At 46.8% G+C, this 15508-nt stretch overlaps 1 protein-coding gene across 3 annotated transcripts; it reads left to right on the top strand.

Moving 5' to 3' along the window:
• The first annotated feature begins 40 nt into the window (after positions 1 to 40).
• CMTM3 (CKLF like MARVEL transmembrane domain containing 3) lies at positions 41 to 15416 on the top strand. 3 transcript variants are annotated; one of them, XM_021534724.3, is made up of 5 exons: positions 41 to 446; positions 8897 to 9052; positions 10755 to 10850; positions 12039 to 12156; positions 13631 to 15416. In XM_021534724.3, exons 1-5 carry the CDS (start codon positions 177 to 179, stop codon positions 13657 to 13659), a joined length of 669 nt encoding a protein of 222 aa, XP_021390399.3. In that variant the 5' UTR covers positions 41 to 176; the 3' UTR covers positions 13660 to 15416. The 3 variants fall into 3 exon arrangements, with proteins under 3 accessions (XP_021390399.3, XP_085445494.1, XP_085445495.1); XM_085589368.1 differs by lacking the exon at positions 13631 to 15416 and adding an exon at positions 12270 to 12418 and having other exon boundaries at positions 162 to 446; XM_085589369.1 differs by lacking the exons at positions 8897 to 9052; positions 13631 to 15416 and adding an exon at positions 12270 to 12418 and having other exon boundaries at positions 162 to 446.
• Positions 15417 to 15508: the final 92 nt, after the last annotated feature.

The following is a 15508-nucleotide window of genomic DNA, read 5'->3' on the forward strand; positions in this document are numbered from 1 at the left end:
GGGGTGACCTCCAGCGGCCCCCGCCGTCCGCAGCGCGGGCGGTTCTCTGTGCTCGGTGGCGGGGCACAGGAGGCGCCCTGGCCCCGGTCCGGTCCCGCAGCACAGCGCGGGCCAAGCCGCGCTGCCATTGTCCCAGGGCTGGGGGCGGGCGCTGGGGCCGCCCCCCACAGCTGGGGATGCTGAAGCTTTTTTTCACGCTTCCGCAGTGTCACGATTTCCGCTTCCCTCCTTCTGAGAGGGAAAAAAAATTCCACGGCCAACCCCCTCCCCCGAGCCTGCTCCCGAGCCGGGCTCGAGCTCAGCCCGATCTCGCCCGGCCCGCCCGCGCCGCGGCCATGGAGGACCCCGAGCCCGCGGGGGCCGCACCAGCGCCCGGGCTGAGCTCGCTGCTCCCCTCCCGGGAGCTGCTGCGCTCCCGCAAGGGGCAGCTGCTGCTCGCAGAGTCGGTAAGGACGGGACACCGGGGCCGGGGCTGCGGGAGCCACCGCCCGGGCAGCCGGGACCCGAGCGGGCTGCGCCGGACCGACCCGCCCCGGGCCGCTCCCCGTGCGGCTGAGGGGCGACAACCGAGGGGAGACGGGAACAGCAGCCGAGGGGAAAAGTGGGAACAGCAGCCGAGGGGAAAAGTGGGAACAACAGCCGAAGGGAAAAGTGGGAAACAGCAGCCGAGGGGAAAAGTGGGAACAACAGCCGAGGGGAAAAGTGGGAACAACAGCCGAGGGGAAAAGTGGGAACAACAGCCGAGGGGAAAAGTGGGAACAACACCGAGGGGAAAAGTGGGGAACAGCAGCCGAGGGGAAAAGTGGGATTAACAGCCGAGGGGAAAAGTGGGAAACAGCAACCGAGGGGAAAAGTGGGAACAACAGCCGAGGGGAAAAGTGGGGAACAGCAGCCGAGGGGAAAAGTGGGGAACAGCAGCCGAGGGGAAAACAACCAAGGAGAGAGGGAGACAACATCGAGGGGAGACGGGGATACAGCCGTGCCGGAATGGGGGAACTGCAGAGCCGAGAGTGAAATGGGTTTAGCGTCATTCAGGCACAGCACCTTAGAGACCAGAACTTGTCACGTTAGACTTCCAGTGCCCTAATTGTGTTTCACTATCGGGGATTTCTTTTGGGTAAAAAAGCGCTTTGATTTCGTTTTAAGCTATTTGCGGTGTGAATCCAGTAATCATTAGGGCTGCAGTTTGCATTATCGGCTGGTGCCAGGGTAGGGGCAGCCTGTCCTGAGTGTGTCAGGAAAGACTTTACTCATGAGTTGAGGATATGTGCATCACGGTCACTCAGCTGCTGTCCGGAGCCCTCCGGAGCCGTGCTTGTCCCTGAGCCTCAGGGATGCGCTCGCCCGCTGCCGTGCAGCCCTTGGGCTGGAGAGCTGCCCGGAGGGAAAGGCCCTGGGGTGCTGAGACAGCCGCGGGGCACCAGGCCAGGTGGGCACAGGGCCAGGGGACCTGGCCTGGATCAGCAGCAGTGTGGCAGCAGGACCAGCGCAGGGATTGTGGTGTGAGACCTTATGGAATTTTATGTGTACAGGCTTAAAACCTGAGCTGAAACAGTACCCAAGTGATAGGGAAGGAGATTGTCCACCCCATGGGGAGTCAGTATTTCACACCAAAATTTAGCTTTTGAATAGGAAGCTTGTTGAGTGAAATTAGATGTTCAACATCATTTTTGCTAGAAATAATGATAAATTCAAACAGTAAGTTTGCCAGAGTTTTGGCAGCAGATAGTCAGATATCAGGACAGCCCAAACCAGCAGTCGGGTCCATGGAGCGCTGTTCAGATGTGCAAGGTGTCTCTGGCTATCCACTGTGCTAGCTCAGGAAAGGAAACCAGGATATTCCAGCAAAAAGAAAGATAAGGAACAGACGGAAGCAGGCAGGATTGTGACCAGCTGATGGGACCAGCCCTGAGGGCTGGTGGGGCTGCAGGCACTGCCCTATGGCAAAGAAACAGGGAACAGCCAGATGTGAGGCTGGCTTTGAGAGGAAAAGCATTCACTCTGGAGGTCAGGTTGACTTCTGTGGTGGCAAAAGCCCCAGGCTGGGTGGCAGCAGGCCACGTGTTTTATCTCCACCAAAAAATGTCAGCTACCCCATCCCTCCTCCAGGTACCCCATCACTCACACAACATGTGTAGTTTATAGACCACATTTAGAAGATACCAGAGCCCAGCTAACCTGGCTCCTTTGGCACATATTTTTTTTACATACTATAACACACACTGGAATTTCCTTTACAAGCTTACAGCCACTAAATGATGGCTTTTAGACAGCCTGGTTTTTTAACATCTCAGAATGATGACATATTGGAGGAATACTGTTCTGGTCATGGGATCAGACTCACCCTTTTGTTGTCATAGAGAAGAACTGACAGTGCCTCCTTGGAGTAATAAAAACTGCTCTGTCTTGACAAAACAGGGATTTATCCTTTGTAAGGTTGCTCAGGGCTTCCCAAGGGCTTGGCTGGCTGAAAGCAGCTCTGAAATCCCATCTGCAGAGAGCTTTCCTTGTGCTCCTTGCAGGCCAAGCCCACGTGCTCAGGACGTGGTTTCCTGGCAGACAAGAGGCAGCAGTTGTTTCTCTCCAGTTGTCTCAGCTTTGCCAGAAGAAACCCTTGAAGACAACACAGGCCCCAGAGTAAATGCAGCCTGTATACAATTAGAGAAGTGCAGTGCCAAATAATTGAAGATGAGTCCAACTTAAATCTATCATGGTTTAAATCTGTGTTTCATCTTTAGCTTTGTATTTCTTGTCTTGAATATTTAATTTTTCCTCTGACACAGTGCTAATGTGGGGTGGGGTTGTGTTCTACATAAATGTATGGAAATAATATTCATGGTAGACTTTTTGAACAGTGCCTTTTGTTCAGAAGCAAAGTGGGGTCCTCATTACTGTTACAAATGTCACATTATTCAGCATCTTGGCAGTTCCCCAGAAATGCACTTTATTTCTGCAGCTCTGGAGCCATTTTTGAAAATAACATTTCCACATGGAAAATCTTGAGTATGTTCAAGTGTGATTTGCTCTGGTGCAGTACCCATGTAAACTGGGCATCCCAGTGTTTCCCCTAGAACAGGCTAGGCTGGGGATGGAGCTGATTACAGGTAGAGGCTTAATTATAATCTCAAATTTTATTCAGATAAGGAAGTTATTCTCCCCCCATCCCCTGTTCATTTTTCTTTTGATCTCCACAGAATCACAGAATGGTTGGGGTTGTATGGGACCTGTGAGGAACATCCAGTCCACCTCCCCCCGCTGACCTGCCTGATTAATTTTTTATTCCACCTGGGGCAGCTGTAAAGCCAGAAAGAAGCAGTAGCATCAAATACATTTATAACCTTCACTATCTCTCCTAATCCTGTTTATTCTCAGTGCCTTGCTCCCTCCATTTTCTAACCATCATTTTTAATCTTACAGGTTACTCTTTTTTCCTCTCTATTCTCCCTCCCATGCCATGGTTTCTTTCACGTATTTTAAGACTCTTCTTAAGCTACTAATTTTTCCTAACCATTCAAGTTACTGTGTTGAAGATCAGCATCTCATCCTTGCTCTTTTCTATCCTTCAAGAGATGAGTTTTTATTTCCCTATGTCCTGAGTTGGAACCATTTAACAGCCACGGTCACACTGACACCAGAGCTTGTCCAGCAGGATCCCCAGCAGTAGATTCTGCTGCTCACCTGGCTGCTCCACTCAAGCCCTTGTGGCTGCTTTAATTGGCATCTCCTCAGTCTCCTGAAGCCAGCATGCAGTGGCACTACATTTTATTTCATTTTTATAAAAATGCAGTGTGAATAGGTAAAGTTGTGTCATCTTTGTGGTGACATAAAAGGATGTAGAAATCATTATGCCTGTTTCTCTCCTCTTTTCCTGTCTTTCTTCTGTCTTTTCAGTCTCCTCTGACCTGACCTTCGTAACTGAAACTCCAGCTGCTCAGTGTAAACTCTCCTTTGAAGAGGCCCCTGTGTTTTTCTCAGGGCCTGTAGCCAGAAGGCCTCTCCTGCAGCCAGTGGTGGAGGAAGCAGGAATTTCACCTCCTCGACAAGTGCAGCAGAGAAGTAGTAACTGAACAGCAGAGACCCCTGAGTGACGCACTTTGTCTGTCTGACAAGAATACAAGAAAAAAACGCACTCTTGTCCAGAAGATGACACTGCCAGCTACTCGTAAAGCCTCAGGCAAAGCTGTTCTTCCCTGGGGAGGGAGGTGGGAGCAGGAGATGAGGAGGTGGTGCAGAGATGGCAGTGGCTACCCAGCATCCCTGTATTCCCAGCGGGTTCCAGTGGGTCTGTTCTCTCTCCTCAGGGGAGACAAAGGCCTCTGGAGCTGCCATGACCTCAGCGCTGCTCAGGCCTCCCTCCCTTCAGGGACACTGTGCTCTCTAACCACTGTCAGGATTATATTTTAGACCTTGAACTGCAAGCTGGTTGTACAATAAAGTATGACTTTGTAATGCCTGGCCACTTTAAGAAGCCCAGCAACACAATATTAAGTAATAATTACATGGGTTTAAATGGGAAAGTTACTTTCTGAAACACAATACCCAATAAGGGTTTTTTGTGAATGGGAGTGTACATAAAAGGTGCTCAGTGAATAGTCAGGCTGCTTTTTTGCCAGGATTTTTTATACTCCTATGACTGCCAAGCCCTGAAAGGTTCTTCCTGTCCTGCTCTTTGCTGCATTAGAGCTTCCTGCATGCAGATACTCCTTCACAGTGAAGCTGGCAGCAGTCACACCAGCCTGTCATCAGCAGCTCAGGAAGAGCTCCAGACTCTGCTGCTCTCAGTGCTCAGGGTGCAATCCCAAGTGAGGGGAAGACAAAAATGCTGTGTAAATACCAATTCACAAAACTGATAAAACACTGCTGCTTTTTTTTTCCCTCCTAGAAGCTGCAGTGCTTTCTGAAAGTGCTAGAAATGAACTTGCAACTGCATGGAGCCTCACAGACTTCCTCTCTAGATGCCTTTTTTTTTTTTTTTTTAGCATAGATAAAGAGATAGAAAAAAACAGGTCCCATTGCTTGCCCTTTCTCTGAAGTGACCCTGAAACACACAACTCCAGTAAAAGAGGTGCAGAATAAGTGTGATGTGCAAGGGAACATTTGACAGTCCTTGGAGCGGTCAGGATATATTCTGAAAGGCACTTTTGAGTTTTGAGAGCACCTTTCAGTTTGCAAGATGTTTCTCACAAAGACTTGAAGTCTGGAAAAGTACGTAGGTAGGTGTCATTATTTCTGGGTACAGACTGGCACTGCAGTGTTTGTATTGTGGGAGGAGAGGTGTATTTTTAAAATTTTAAGGTAACATCAAATGCTTGAGTTAGTGGCAGTGCACTTAAATGGTCAGAAAAGGCACCTGCTCACTTCTGTAATTCAAAAAAAGACAGTTATAGGTAATATCCAGTATTGCTCAAGGAGTCCACGCATTCCAGCTGTCAGAAGAGGAAATGAGCTCTACACAAGGAGAAATGAGAAACATCATCAAAACCCTGCAATTTGTGGGCTCTTGTATTACACAGGGCTGTTCCCAAGCTACCAAGGGAGTTTGGCATTCAAATCCTTGTCAGGGAGACAGAAAAGAAAACCAAAGAGCGAGGTGCAGTACCAAGGTGCAGTGCCATGGTCATCACCTGACAGAGCCCTCAGGCACCCCTTCCTCTTGTTCCTCTGGCTCTTTCCAAGGTCTGCCTCCCTCCCCTTCCTGTGCCTTCCAGCCTTCGCCCAGTGAAGGTATCCAAAAATACCATCTTTCAAATCTTCATTCTCAAAAATCTGGTCTATTATTTTATAGACATTTACTTCACATAAAATCTTCCTTGGGCCCTTTCAGCCTCAGAGTGCCTGCAGAATGAGGAATGATGTTTAACTGCAGACCAATTACCAGTCTTCAGAGTCTTTTCCCTTTACTAATGCCATCAGTAACCTACTGAAATCAAATGTCTTCTTGTGAATCAAAAGGTGTCTTTTTTTCAGTGTGCCTAGAGGTGCAGTTCTCACAAGGGGATGCTGACAAGTGGGGAGCAGGACAGGCTGGACTCAATCCCACCACTGAGGCAGGGGAAGGTGGAAATACAGTACCTGACTTTCAGGGCTGAGGAGCAGGCAGCAGGACACTGCTGGCATCTACCAGTCGTGCAGGGCTTGGTTTGAACAAGTGACTGGCCTGGTAACCAGATTTTAAAAGAAACAACTAAATTTCACCAGCTTCTCTGGGTCAGACCCAATTAGAAAGTTGAAATGCTCAGACTGGTGTCTCTTCAGCAGCTTCCCTGGCACAGAAGCAGGGATCCCCTGGCACCCCTGGGCTCCTTGGTGTGTTCCTGCCACAGAACAGCTTCTGTTTCACCCTGTATCCAGCTCGTGTCTGAACCTCACACCTGCCCAGGGCTGAGAGGAGACAGCAGGAGCTTTCCCTGGCACAAATTGCCATAAAGCAGTTAAGAACAGACCACAAAGGCTTTCCTTTCACTTTACACTTCAACAGGAAAGCTTTTTTCTCAGTGCAAAAGCAGTCAGAGCACAGGAGTTACTGACACAAAGAGAATCGAGATCAGAGGGATCTCTGCTGTGCAGCATCACCTTACAGGTCTGAAATTTGCCTCTCTACCTCCCCTCGCTGCTCCAGTAGTGTGTGTTATTTAACAGTGCATTTGATCCTTTCCTAAGAGATCAGTAGGTTTAGTTCAAGTCTGAGGATCCACCATTGGAAGGGTTGTGGTCAGTGGGGCCTGCCCTGAACCCATCTCCCTGCTGCTGGTCACTCCTGCAGCTCAACCATCACACACCTGCCTTTAGCCACAAAAAGGAAGATATTTTTTCAATACCAGAACAAAAAGAAAATGTCCTGTATAAATGGTGATTTCTTTTTATTCCAAGAAAACATAGAACTGTGTCTAAATTATGTTCCAGAAATGCAAGTGAAGCAAATTCACAAAGCAAGTGCAGTCTTTGTTCTTTGGGGTAGGAAGGGAATAGGTGCTGTGATGGGAAGAAGGAAGTCCTCTCTCCTCTTAGGAGTTGTCAAGCTCTGATAAATCTACTTCCCTTCAAAGAGTTCTTATCTTTTAGCTCATAGGAAGAAAATACCACACTAAGGATGAGATACAGGGAATTAACTCCCTCCACTTTATGAAAATAAGAAAAACCTGCAGAGAGGCTCTGTGAGCAATAAACAAATCAGAATGGGGTAAACACAAACAAATGGGGCACCTATTGCCAGCTAGAAGGCCCATGCAGAAGTGAGCTCTATAAACTGTCTCAGCTCAGTTTCTTAGAACCCAGTGAAACAAGAACAATGCACAGACCTTTAAGATAAATATAGTCTCTTACTAAAAATGTCACATCCTCTCTAACCTCACCAGCCAGTCCTAATGGATGGAAACAGTTTATTCCAGCTGTTAGCCTCCTGCTTAGGCCCTGACTGCTTTCTCCAAAACACAGGCTGAAATAAAGGCTTGGTAATTAATTGCACCAAGAAAATATTTCAGTGGGATTGAACTGCTTAGTTGTGCCCTAAACATAAAAGGTTTTTTTGATACATATATTTGAGGGTTGACTGACATCTCATAGGAGTAATTACCAATTAATAATTATAGGAGCCTTATCACTCAAGTGTAATGATGATTTTTTTCTGAGGTACAAATGGTCCCCAGGAACCCACGGTAGTAGCAAACGAAGAAATCCAGAGATTAAATGTAACAAGGCAAATGCATTGATTACCTTTGCAGGAAGCTACATCTGACTTTAGATGTGCCATCTGGGGGGAAAAAAATAATTTCTTTTCAGTGCTGTGTGAGTGGGAATGTCAGTGTCCTGATTTGGAATTAGAAGTTTAAAAAGTCTTCGTAATCTAATGCTCAGTCCATGCTGACCAAAAGCATCCTTGAGCTTTAGGAAGGCAGACATTTGTCTCCAGGAAAAAAAGGCTGGACAGAGCAGCCCAGGTGTAAACTGGTACATCCTGACTACTTTTGTTACTTCAGGCTAATTTGATTGAAACAGCAACCAGTTCCCATGCAAGGCAGTAGAACAGGAGGACTGGCGCCTCTTTTTGGAGGTGGCCAACCCACAATACAGCAGCTGAAAGTGGTGCTGAGCTCCTCCATGGCTCCCTCACCTTCCACTTATACAAACACAGTCTAGGAGTGTAGGACAGCACTCTGGTACTGCTTGATTTAGGTGAAAATGCATGTTCTTCTGTTGTTTTGCCATTGTGAAACTTTGTACTTTGAGCCATATTCTAAAGGCATTTCAATTGAGTGTGGGGAAAAAATACATTTTTTTATTATTTACTAGAGTTAGGAAACATTATGGAGATAAAAGAAGTATATGGGAGTTATCTGTCCTATTACTGTGTAAAATAGCTGCCACGCTGGAAAACTGGAACCAGACACTTCCAGAAGTCACAGAGCAATTAATTCTTGGCCCTTTTCTATCCATCATCAGCAGACCTTATTCTTTCAACTCCAAGATAATAAATGCTGAGTTACTTCAGGCTGTCTGAGCACTGATTTGGGTTTCAAATGAGAGCTGTCATGGCTGAAAGCTTAGAGCTCTGCTTGCTTGGCAACACCCCACTCTATTTGCAGAATTAAGTTGTCAGAGCTGTTTATAATCCAGAGCAAATTACTGACTTCGAGAGGTGCAAATCCACCCAGCGCTCCGGAAAAGCAATTTCACACACATGGAAATAAACACCATTACTTCAGTTTTATTCTGTGCTGAACAAGAAAAAACATTTGGCCCAATGAAAAATAAAAAAAGCAGGATGCTGAGGCTATGCCAGCAGCAGGAGCAGCAGCACTGACAGAAATACACAGGGAAAATAACACTTCAAAGCTTCTCAGCTGCCTACGGCTCTGCTATTCCATGCAAATAACTACGAGTTTTCCCTTTACTTTAGGTGCTGTCATTTATCATCTTTATCTGCTATATTGCATCTCTAGCAGCTTCTTTCATGATGGCACCACTCCTAGAGTTTCTGCTGGCATTGTTTCTTTTTTTTGCCTACGCCTCCAAGCTTAATGAGAAGTTTAAAGGAGTCCACTGGCCTTTGGCGGTAAGTGAGATGTGCAACAGAAACCTTCCGATTTAATCGTGCAGCGTGAGGGGAGTGAAAGGGGCTGGGCAGGAGTTCAGAGTGACTGTAACAACTTCACTGCCCTGTTAGAAACTTGTCAGTACTGCCTCTGCTTCAGAGGGTCCCGGAGCACTCTAAACTATGCTCTGCTCTGCACTGCAGCTTTTTGGATGCTGACACAAAGCATGGCTTTATCAAAGCACAGAATGCATGCCCAATTCCAGGCAGATGGCTTAGGGAAAGCATCAGCCCAAGTCTGACTACTGGGAGCGCCTTGTTGCCACCCTTGCAGAGGGGGAAACAGATGATAATGGGCAGACTCTATCAGGTTGTGATTAAAGTGTTGGGTACAGTTACACCCACAGACAAACTGAGCTGCTCTGGGAAGGGGCAACTCCAGCCAGTTCGTGTCCATACAGGAGCCCAGTGGCTGCTGGGGCAGTGCTGGGGCTGCAGGAGAGCCCTGGCCACTGGATGTCCCTGCAGTCTCAAATAACTGCAAAGGGAGCAGCTGCCTTGCAGTACAAATACTTTAAAAAACCCCACTGATCTTATCAATCTGTATTCTTTTTTGGTTTCATCAGTAGTTCATTGTACTGAGGTTTGAACTGAGCTCTCAGTGTATAAAAATAGCAAGGCCACTGGTAGATAAAACAATATTAGTGACTTTGGCTACGATTGTGCACAGCTCTCAGCTGGTAATCTCAATTCCATCATTTTCCCATTTTCTACATGCATCTGGTTCCAGAACTACAAAAAAAAAAAAAAAAAAAAAAAAAAAAAAAAAGAAAAGAAAAGCATTTGTGTGTTTATTATGGCCATTACCATAACATACTGTAGGCACAGAATGTAGATAACTGACCGTGTCCTGACTTCAGAGGAGTTGGGTTTCTTGCAGGGCTTGTGCTTTGACACAGGATCTTACTCCTTCATCTGTTCTGGAAAGGCAGAAGAACTAATTGTGAACAGAGCTGAGGGTACGATTATTGCAGATCTCGTGGTCTGCACATGCCCTGGGACATAGCTCTGGTTTAAAGCTCGCTGCAGAGACATCCCTGCAGGTGACAGGGCACAGCTCAGCAGGAATATCCCAGGGATCACACCAGGCACATGCTCCTGCAGCAGGCTGGTGGAGCTGGCAGTGGACGTGGGCAGTACAAATCATTCCAACACTAAACCAGTGTTTGGTTCCTAATGAGGAGCTGCACAGACAGGTCTCCCTGGAGATCTCCACACAGCCCTGCATCCACAGAGAGACAGGCACCCACTCCCATGGAAGCTGGGACCTCCTGAGCCTCTGGTGCCACAGGAGTTCTGCTCAAATGTGAGGTTTTTAAGGCATTTCAAACCATTTTTCTATTAAAGCCCTTGCTGTGCTCCAAGGCAAATGCCCCACACAGCCCTTCCCAGGCTGAAGGAAGGATTGCCTGACACAGGCAGGGTAGCAGCAGGATTTATCCCAGAATCTTTAAGAGCAGAAGTTTATGCCAAGGTTCAGTTCTTCTCTTATTTAGAAACATTTCACAGTTGAGCAGTTCCTCCTCTACAGCAAACCAGGCTGTGGTCACACGCCCAGCAAAGCCACTGATGCAACAACAGAGGGACTGAGTGTTCGTTTCCAGAATGGTGTTCAGAGGAAATCCTTGACCAGTCTGAGAATGCACCCTTGCTTCTTCCACAGGATTTCTTGCGTTGTGTCACTGCTGCCATTATTTACTTTGCCATTTCAATTGCTGCTGTCTCCAAATACAGCGATGGAGCATCTAAAGCAGCAGGGGTGAGTAGGCATGAGCTTTCCACCTAAGTGCTGTGGTGAACTGAGTACACTTAAGTACATGGATGCAATTAAGAAACAGTTCAAATATGACCCCACTGCAAGACATAGAAGTTTCGTCAGCTAACTGAGATTTAATTTGCCTAAAGCAAAGAAGAAATGGTCACTTTCAGAAAAACATGTCTTGAACCAATGAATAGTTTTTTCACCCTAAGAGAGCTGCTCAGTGCTAACTGTACCCTTAGAGAAGACACTTATTCTGCTTTTTGATTTTACTAGCTGCTCCTGCAAGGAGTGTCAAGATCCTTGAATGAGGCAAATAATAATGATGATGATAAAATAAAAGAACTCAAACCTAAAACTGCTAAGGCTAGCCTAAATTAAGTCATTTAAACCTCCTGCCTCTCCTGCTTAGTTTTACTTGGAAGAGTTGAAACAAGAGCAGTGTCATTTTACCCTCCAGTACAAGGACTGCCCAGGAGAGACCCTTCACCCATCAGCATTTTGTGGTCAGAAATACAATACAGCCCCTACATCTGCAACTTGACTCTAAGCATCAATAATGTATGCAGCATAAATAAAATTTGCATAACAATTTTTTAAGCTTGGGAAGAACAGTGCCCAGTGGTGTCAGCCAGCAGCCCTTCCCAAACCACCCCACAATACAATCCCAAATCTTGTTTAATCTTCGTGCCTGCTGTGAGCCATGGAGCAATGGAGTGTGTTCAGCCCAGGCTCCCAGACCACCACCTGGCTTGGCACAACTGCTGCCCTAACACTGGAGGGGGAATTCCAGAATCATTTTAATCTGTCTGGTTCACTCAGCAATAGACACGTCTCCTTGCAAACAAGTGGAAAATTATTTCCCAAGAAATGGAGGTGATTCCTTGGTGGCAGAGGTGCCCTGGGACAGTGGAGGTGCAGGAGGTGCTGATGCCCAGAACGTGCCCAGAGCTCAAGAGGGCTGCAGCCTGGGGGAGGGATAAAGACACCCCTGGTCACTTCTCAGGCTCCCAAAGGAGCTGTAATTCAGGTGTTACCAATGTGCCACAAACATTTCCCTTCCCTGCCTTTGGAAAGGCATGGTCCAAAAAAACCACTGGAGTTTTTCCTGTGTGGGTTTGGTTGGGCTTGGTTTGTCCCTAACAGATTGGAGCTGTTGTTAAGGAGAGCATTATTTTGCCCTTTCAGGTGTTTGGGTTTGCAGCCACCATCGTGTTTGCCGTTGATTTCTACATCACCTTCAATGACCTGGTCACTTTCCTCAAGCAGGGCAGCTCCGGTTCCCCCGAGGGGCACAAGACAGAAGGTGGGTACAATTCCCTGCGTGCCACATGAGCTGCAGGGTGACATTCCCCTCTCCCTTTCACCCTTTGCAGGGAGCAAGAGCTCTTGCTCAGTAAAAGCAGTTTCTACTCTTAGGTTTGTCTGCCACAGCTCTGCTCAAAGAAGCTGTTAGGAAGCTGCAAATGGAATTCCAGTGATTTATTAAGACAATCTGCAAGCCAGGAATGTGAAGTTTCTCAGAGTTTCACATGTAACTTTGAAAAGCCCCAGATCCAGTTATAGAAAACACCATGCAGCACAGATTTTCTTTCCCTATTAAAATGTCTTGCTGTAGAAACAAGCAAACTTCTACTTTTTTTTTTTTTTTTTTTTGGTAACTTATAATTAACATCCATTAATCCACAGCCTTTTATGTCCAAATAGTGCTTTTGTCTTTATCATTTCCTTATCATGATTGCCTCTTACGATCTTTGACCATCTGTGGGCAAATGACCTTGAAATCTGAGGGTAAAACAGTATTAAATTAACAAGGTTGTTTTTTTTTTTTCTATTACAGTCTACTTCAGATCAGACAGATCCACTTAGAAAAAGATAAAAAGGAGGTGTTGGGTGTTCAAAGCCAGTTCAAATCAGGACAGGGGTAGTTGTTTTGTAGTTTCCAGGAGCCCAAATAAGGCATCACATCCCTGTGACTCTTTATTGCACCCACATGGATTGAAAAGACTGCTCCACACTTAAAAACAAACAAAAGATATCCCAAATCACCCCAGAGCATCCCATCTAAAACCCCTGCAAAACCAAACACCCAAGGTGTGTATAGAATCCTAGGAGGTGAACAGCAGCACTGACAGTCTCTGCTGGGGATTTCAGTAGACTGTTAAGTGTTTTTCAAGCTTTAGGCTGAAAAGAGGGACAAAGGGAAAAAAAAAGAATAAAAGGAACAGGAAACAGACTGTAAAAGCTAAAAACTGAACTGCCCTCAGAAGATGATCAGGTGGCAAGAGTGCAGAATTTGGATACAGATTAGATCTAATTTCCATAGAGATGGAGACAGAAATACATAAACAATACATAAAGGAGTGCAGTCACACAGCTTTGTGTTGGTGTTTGTGGCCATGCAAGAAGGGCTCAGCCCTGTGGCCCCAGCTTGTGTTCACAGAGGGGCTGTGCTGAGGCCAGAAGGATGGAGCTCTGTGGGGCATTTCTCAGCATCTCAGAGCTTCTGGCTCTCAGAGGTGTAGAGCTGCAGGGCACACAGCAGTGCCCAGAGCTGTGCCAGCAGGGCCTCTCAGCAGCATCTCCCAAGTCCTTCAAGGACCATTTCAGGTCCCATCACCTCAGCAAGGGCTGTCACTTCAGAGAAGTGTTCATTCCCAGCACCGCTGTGTCCTTCGAGGCACACCCTGCCAGCACAGCCTCCCTGTCCCAGCCAGAGCCACAGCTGGGGGGGATTTCCAGTTTGCATTTTCACTTTTGTTCCTTGTTTCACCCCTCAGATGAGGACTCCGACTCTGACTCAGACTGAAGAACCAAACACCAACCAAGCGTGAAGGGAAGATGATCAAGCACTTTCCTCTTTGCTGAATGCACTGCCAACTAAAATATCCCCTCATTTCAGTCCCTTTCCACCTCACTGTTTATGGAATCACCCAGAGCACAGACAGGGCAGTGATGTGGAAAAGGAGACTACTCCCAGTGCCATTGAACACTCCTTGGCAACTACAAATCCTACAGCAGATCTGTCCAAACAACACAGCTCAGTTCTCTGTTGCCCCTCCCCACTCAGCACATCCATGTCCTGAGTAAACGGGAGCAACATTTTAAACAAGCTTTTAATGTGCTCTCATAATTCCAAACCTGTAACACTTAGAGCTTTAATACTTCTTGATGTGCCAAAGAGAGGTTTGGATGCCTCTGTTTGTATTTTTCTTGATTAACTAACAGTATTTCTTTATCCAAAGTCTGAATACTTCCAAGCACTGAAGGCATGGACTACAGTTAACATGTTGGTCTCAATACCTTTGTATCTCCTGTCTGTGACAAGGAAAAGTGACAACTGGAAATCTGCAACAAGAGCAAACCTCAACGTGTAATGGTGCTGCAGGGCAGCTGGCTCATCAAACATTCAGTATCCCTTGTTTTAAGCTGCTTGGATGGAGTCGCATCCCCTCTGCTGGTATTTCACCACAGGATGGGGTGAAACAGGTGAGGCAGCTCTGAGCAGCCCTGTCCTGTTTCTGTGGAAGCCCTGGGAGTGTTTGCACAGCCAGGGAAGGCAGACTTGGCAAATACCTCCCAGCAGGACCTGCCTGGTGAAACCTGCAGGTTTTTGTGCCCCAGGCACCAGTGCTGATGTCCTGCTCTGTGTCACAGGCCACTGGTGCTGCCACACTGAATGCACCCAGGCCCCAGGAGGGCAGTGCCTCCTCCCCACTGTGAAAAGGCCAAGAAACCAACCCCAAACTACAAAATGTCCACAATGTATTCATCTCCCCAGCCCCCTTTTTTCAGTGTGGGCGGGTGGGGTGGGTTGGGTTGGTTTTTCACCCCTGGAAGGATGTGATCTATCTTGTGGTGTATTCCAAGGAAGAAGCCCTCTGAATTTATAAGCTGTTTTCACAGGTAGCACAACCTACCTTGGAATATCTGTATCCATTTATAAACACTTGGGAATGCTTGGGAAGAGCATGGCACGCTCCTCACAGGTGGCATCAGACAGGTCTGTGGCAAAGAAACCTGCATGGGTGTTTTAAAAATTAATACAGTACCAGAACAGGTATGATAAAAATGAGAGCAGATGGTACTAACAAAGTAAGTGAAAAACAGGGATGAAACAATAAAGGCAGATTTCCTTTGGAATAAAATCAGCCCCTGGCTTCCAGCTCCCTGTGGCAGCTGCCAGCAGGACAGGGGAGCTGGCAGGACCAGGGGGTGCTGGTCAGGCTCAGAGTTGTCCAGCAGGCAGCTCCTACATCTTGTGCTTTCTGACCACTGACAGAGTAAATGCAAAACAAGTGGTTGCTTCTAAATGGGACAGACAATATCTGATTTATGAGAAAGATTTCTTTGGACCTTTTCTTGTACAAAATCCTGTGTTTCTTTCCCTTCTCTTGTCATTTTACTGCCACACACTCTGATGTTCAGGGGACCTGGGCTCATTATTATACTTGTTTCACATTTCTCTTTTTTAATTTTTTTTATGGAAAAAATGTACTGCATGTCACAGCTGGAGACATGGTTAATATTTAGAAACCATGCTGGATTAAACTTCTTTTAATAGAAGTGTTGGGTGTCTTTACTTACTTGAAGACCTGATTTTGCTGCTTTGCCTCTGCCCAGCACAAGGGACAGTGACTTCAGGAATCCTAAGTCTG

This window comes from Lonchura striata, chromosome 11 (assembly GCF_050655825.1).
Source record: "Lonchura striata isolate lonStrDom1 chromosome 11, ASM5065582v1, whole genome shotgun sequence".
In the NCBI taxonomy this organism is placed as follows: Eukaryota; Metazoa; Chordata; class Aves; order Passeriformes; family Estrildidae; genus Lonchura; species Lonchura striata.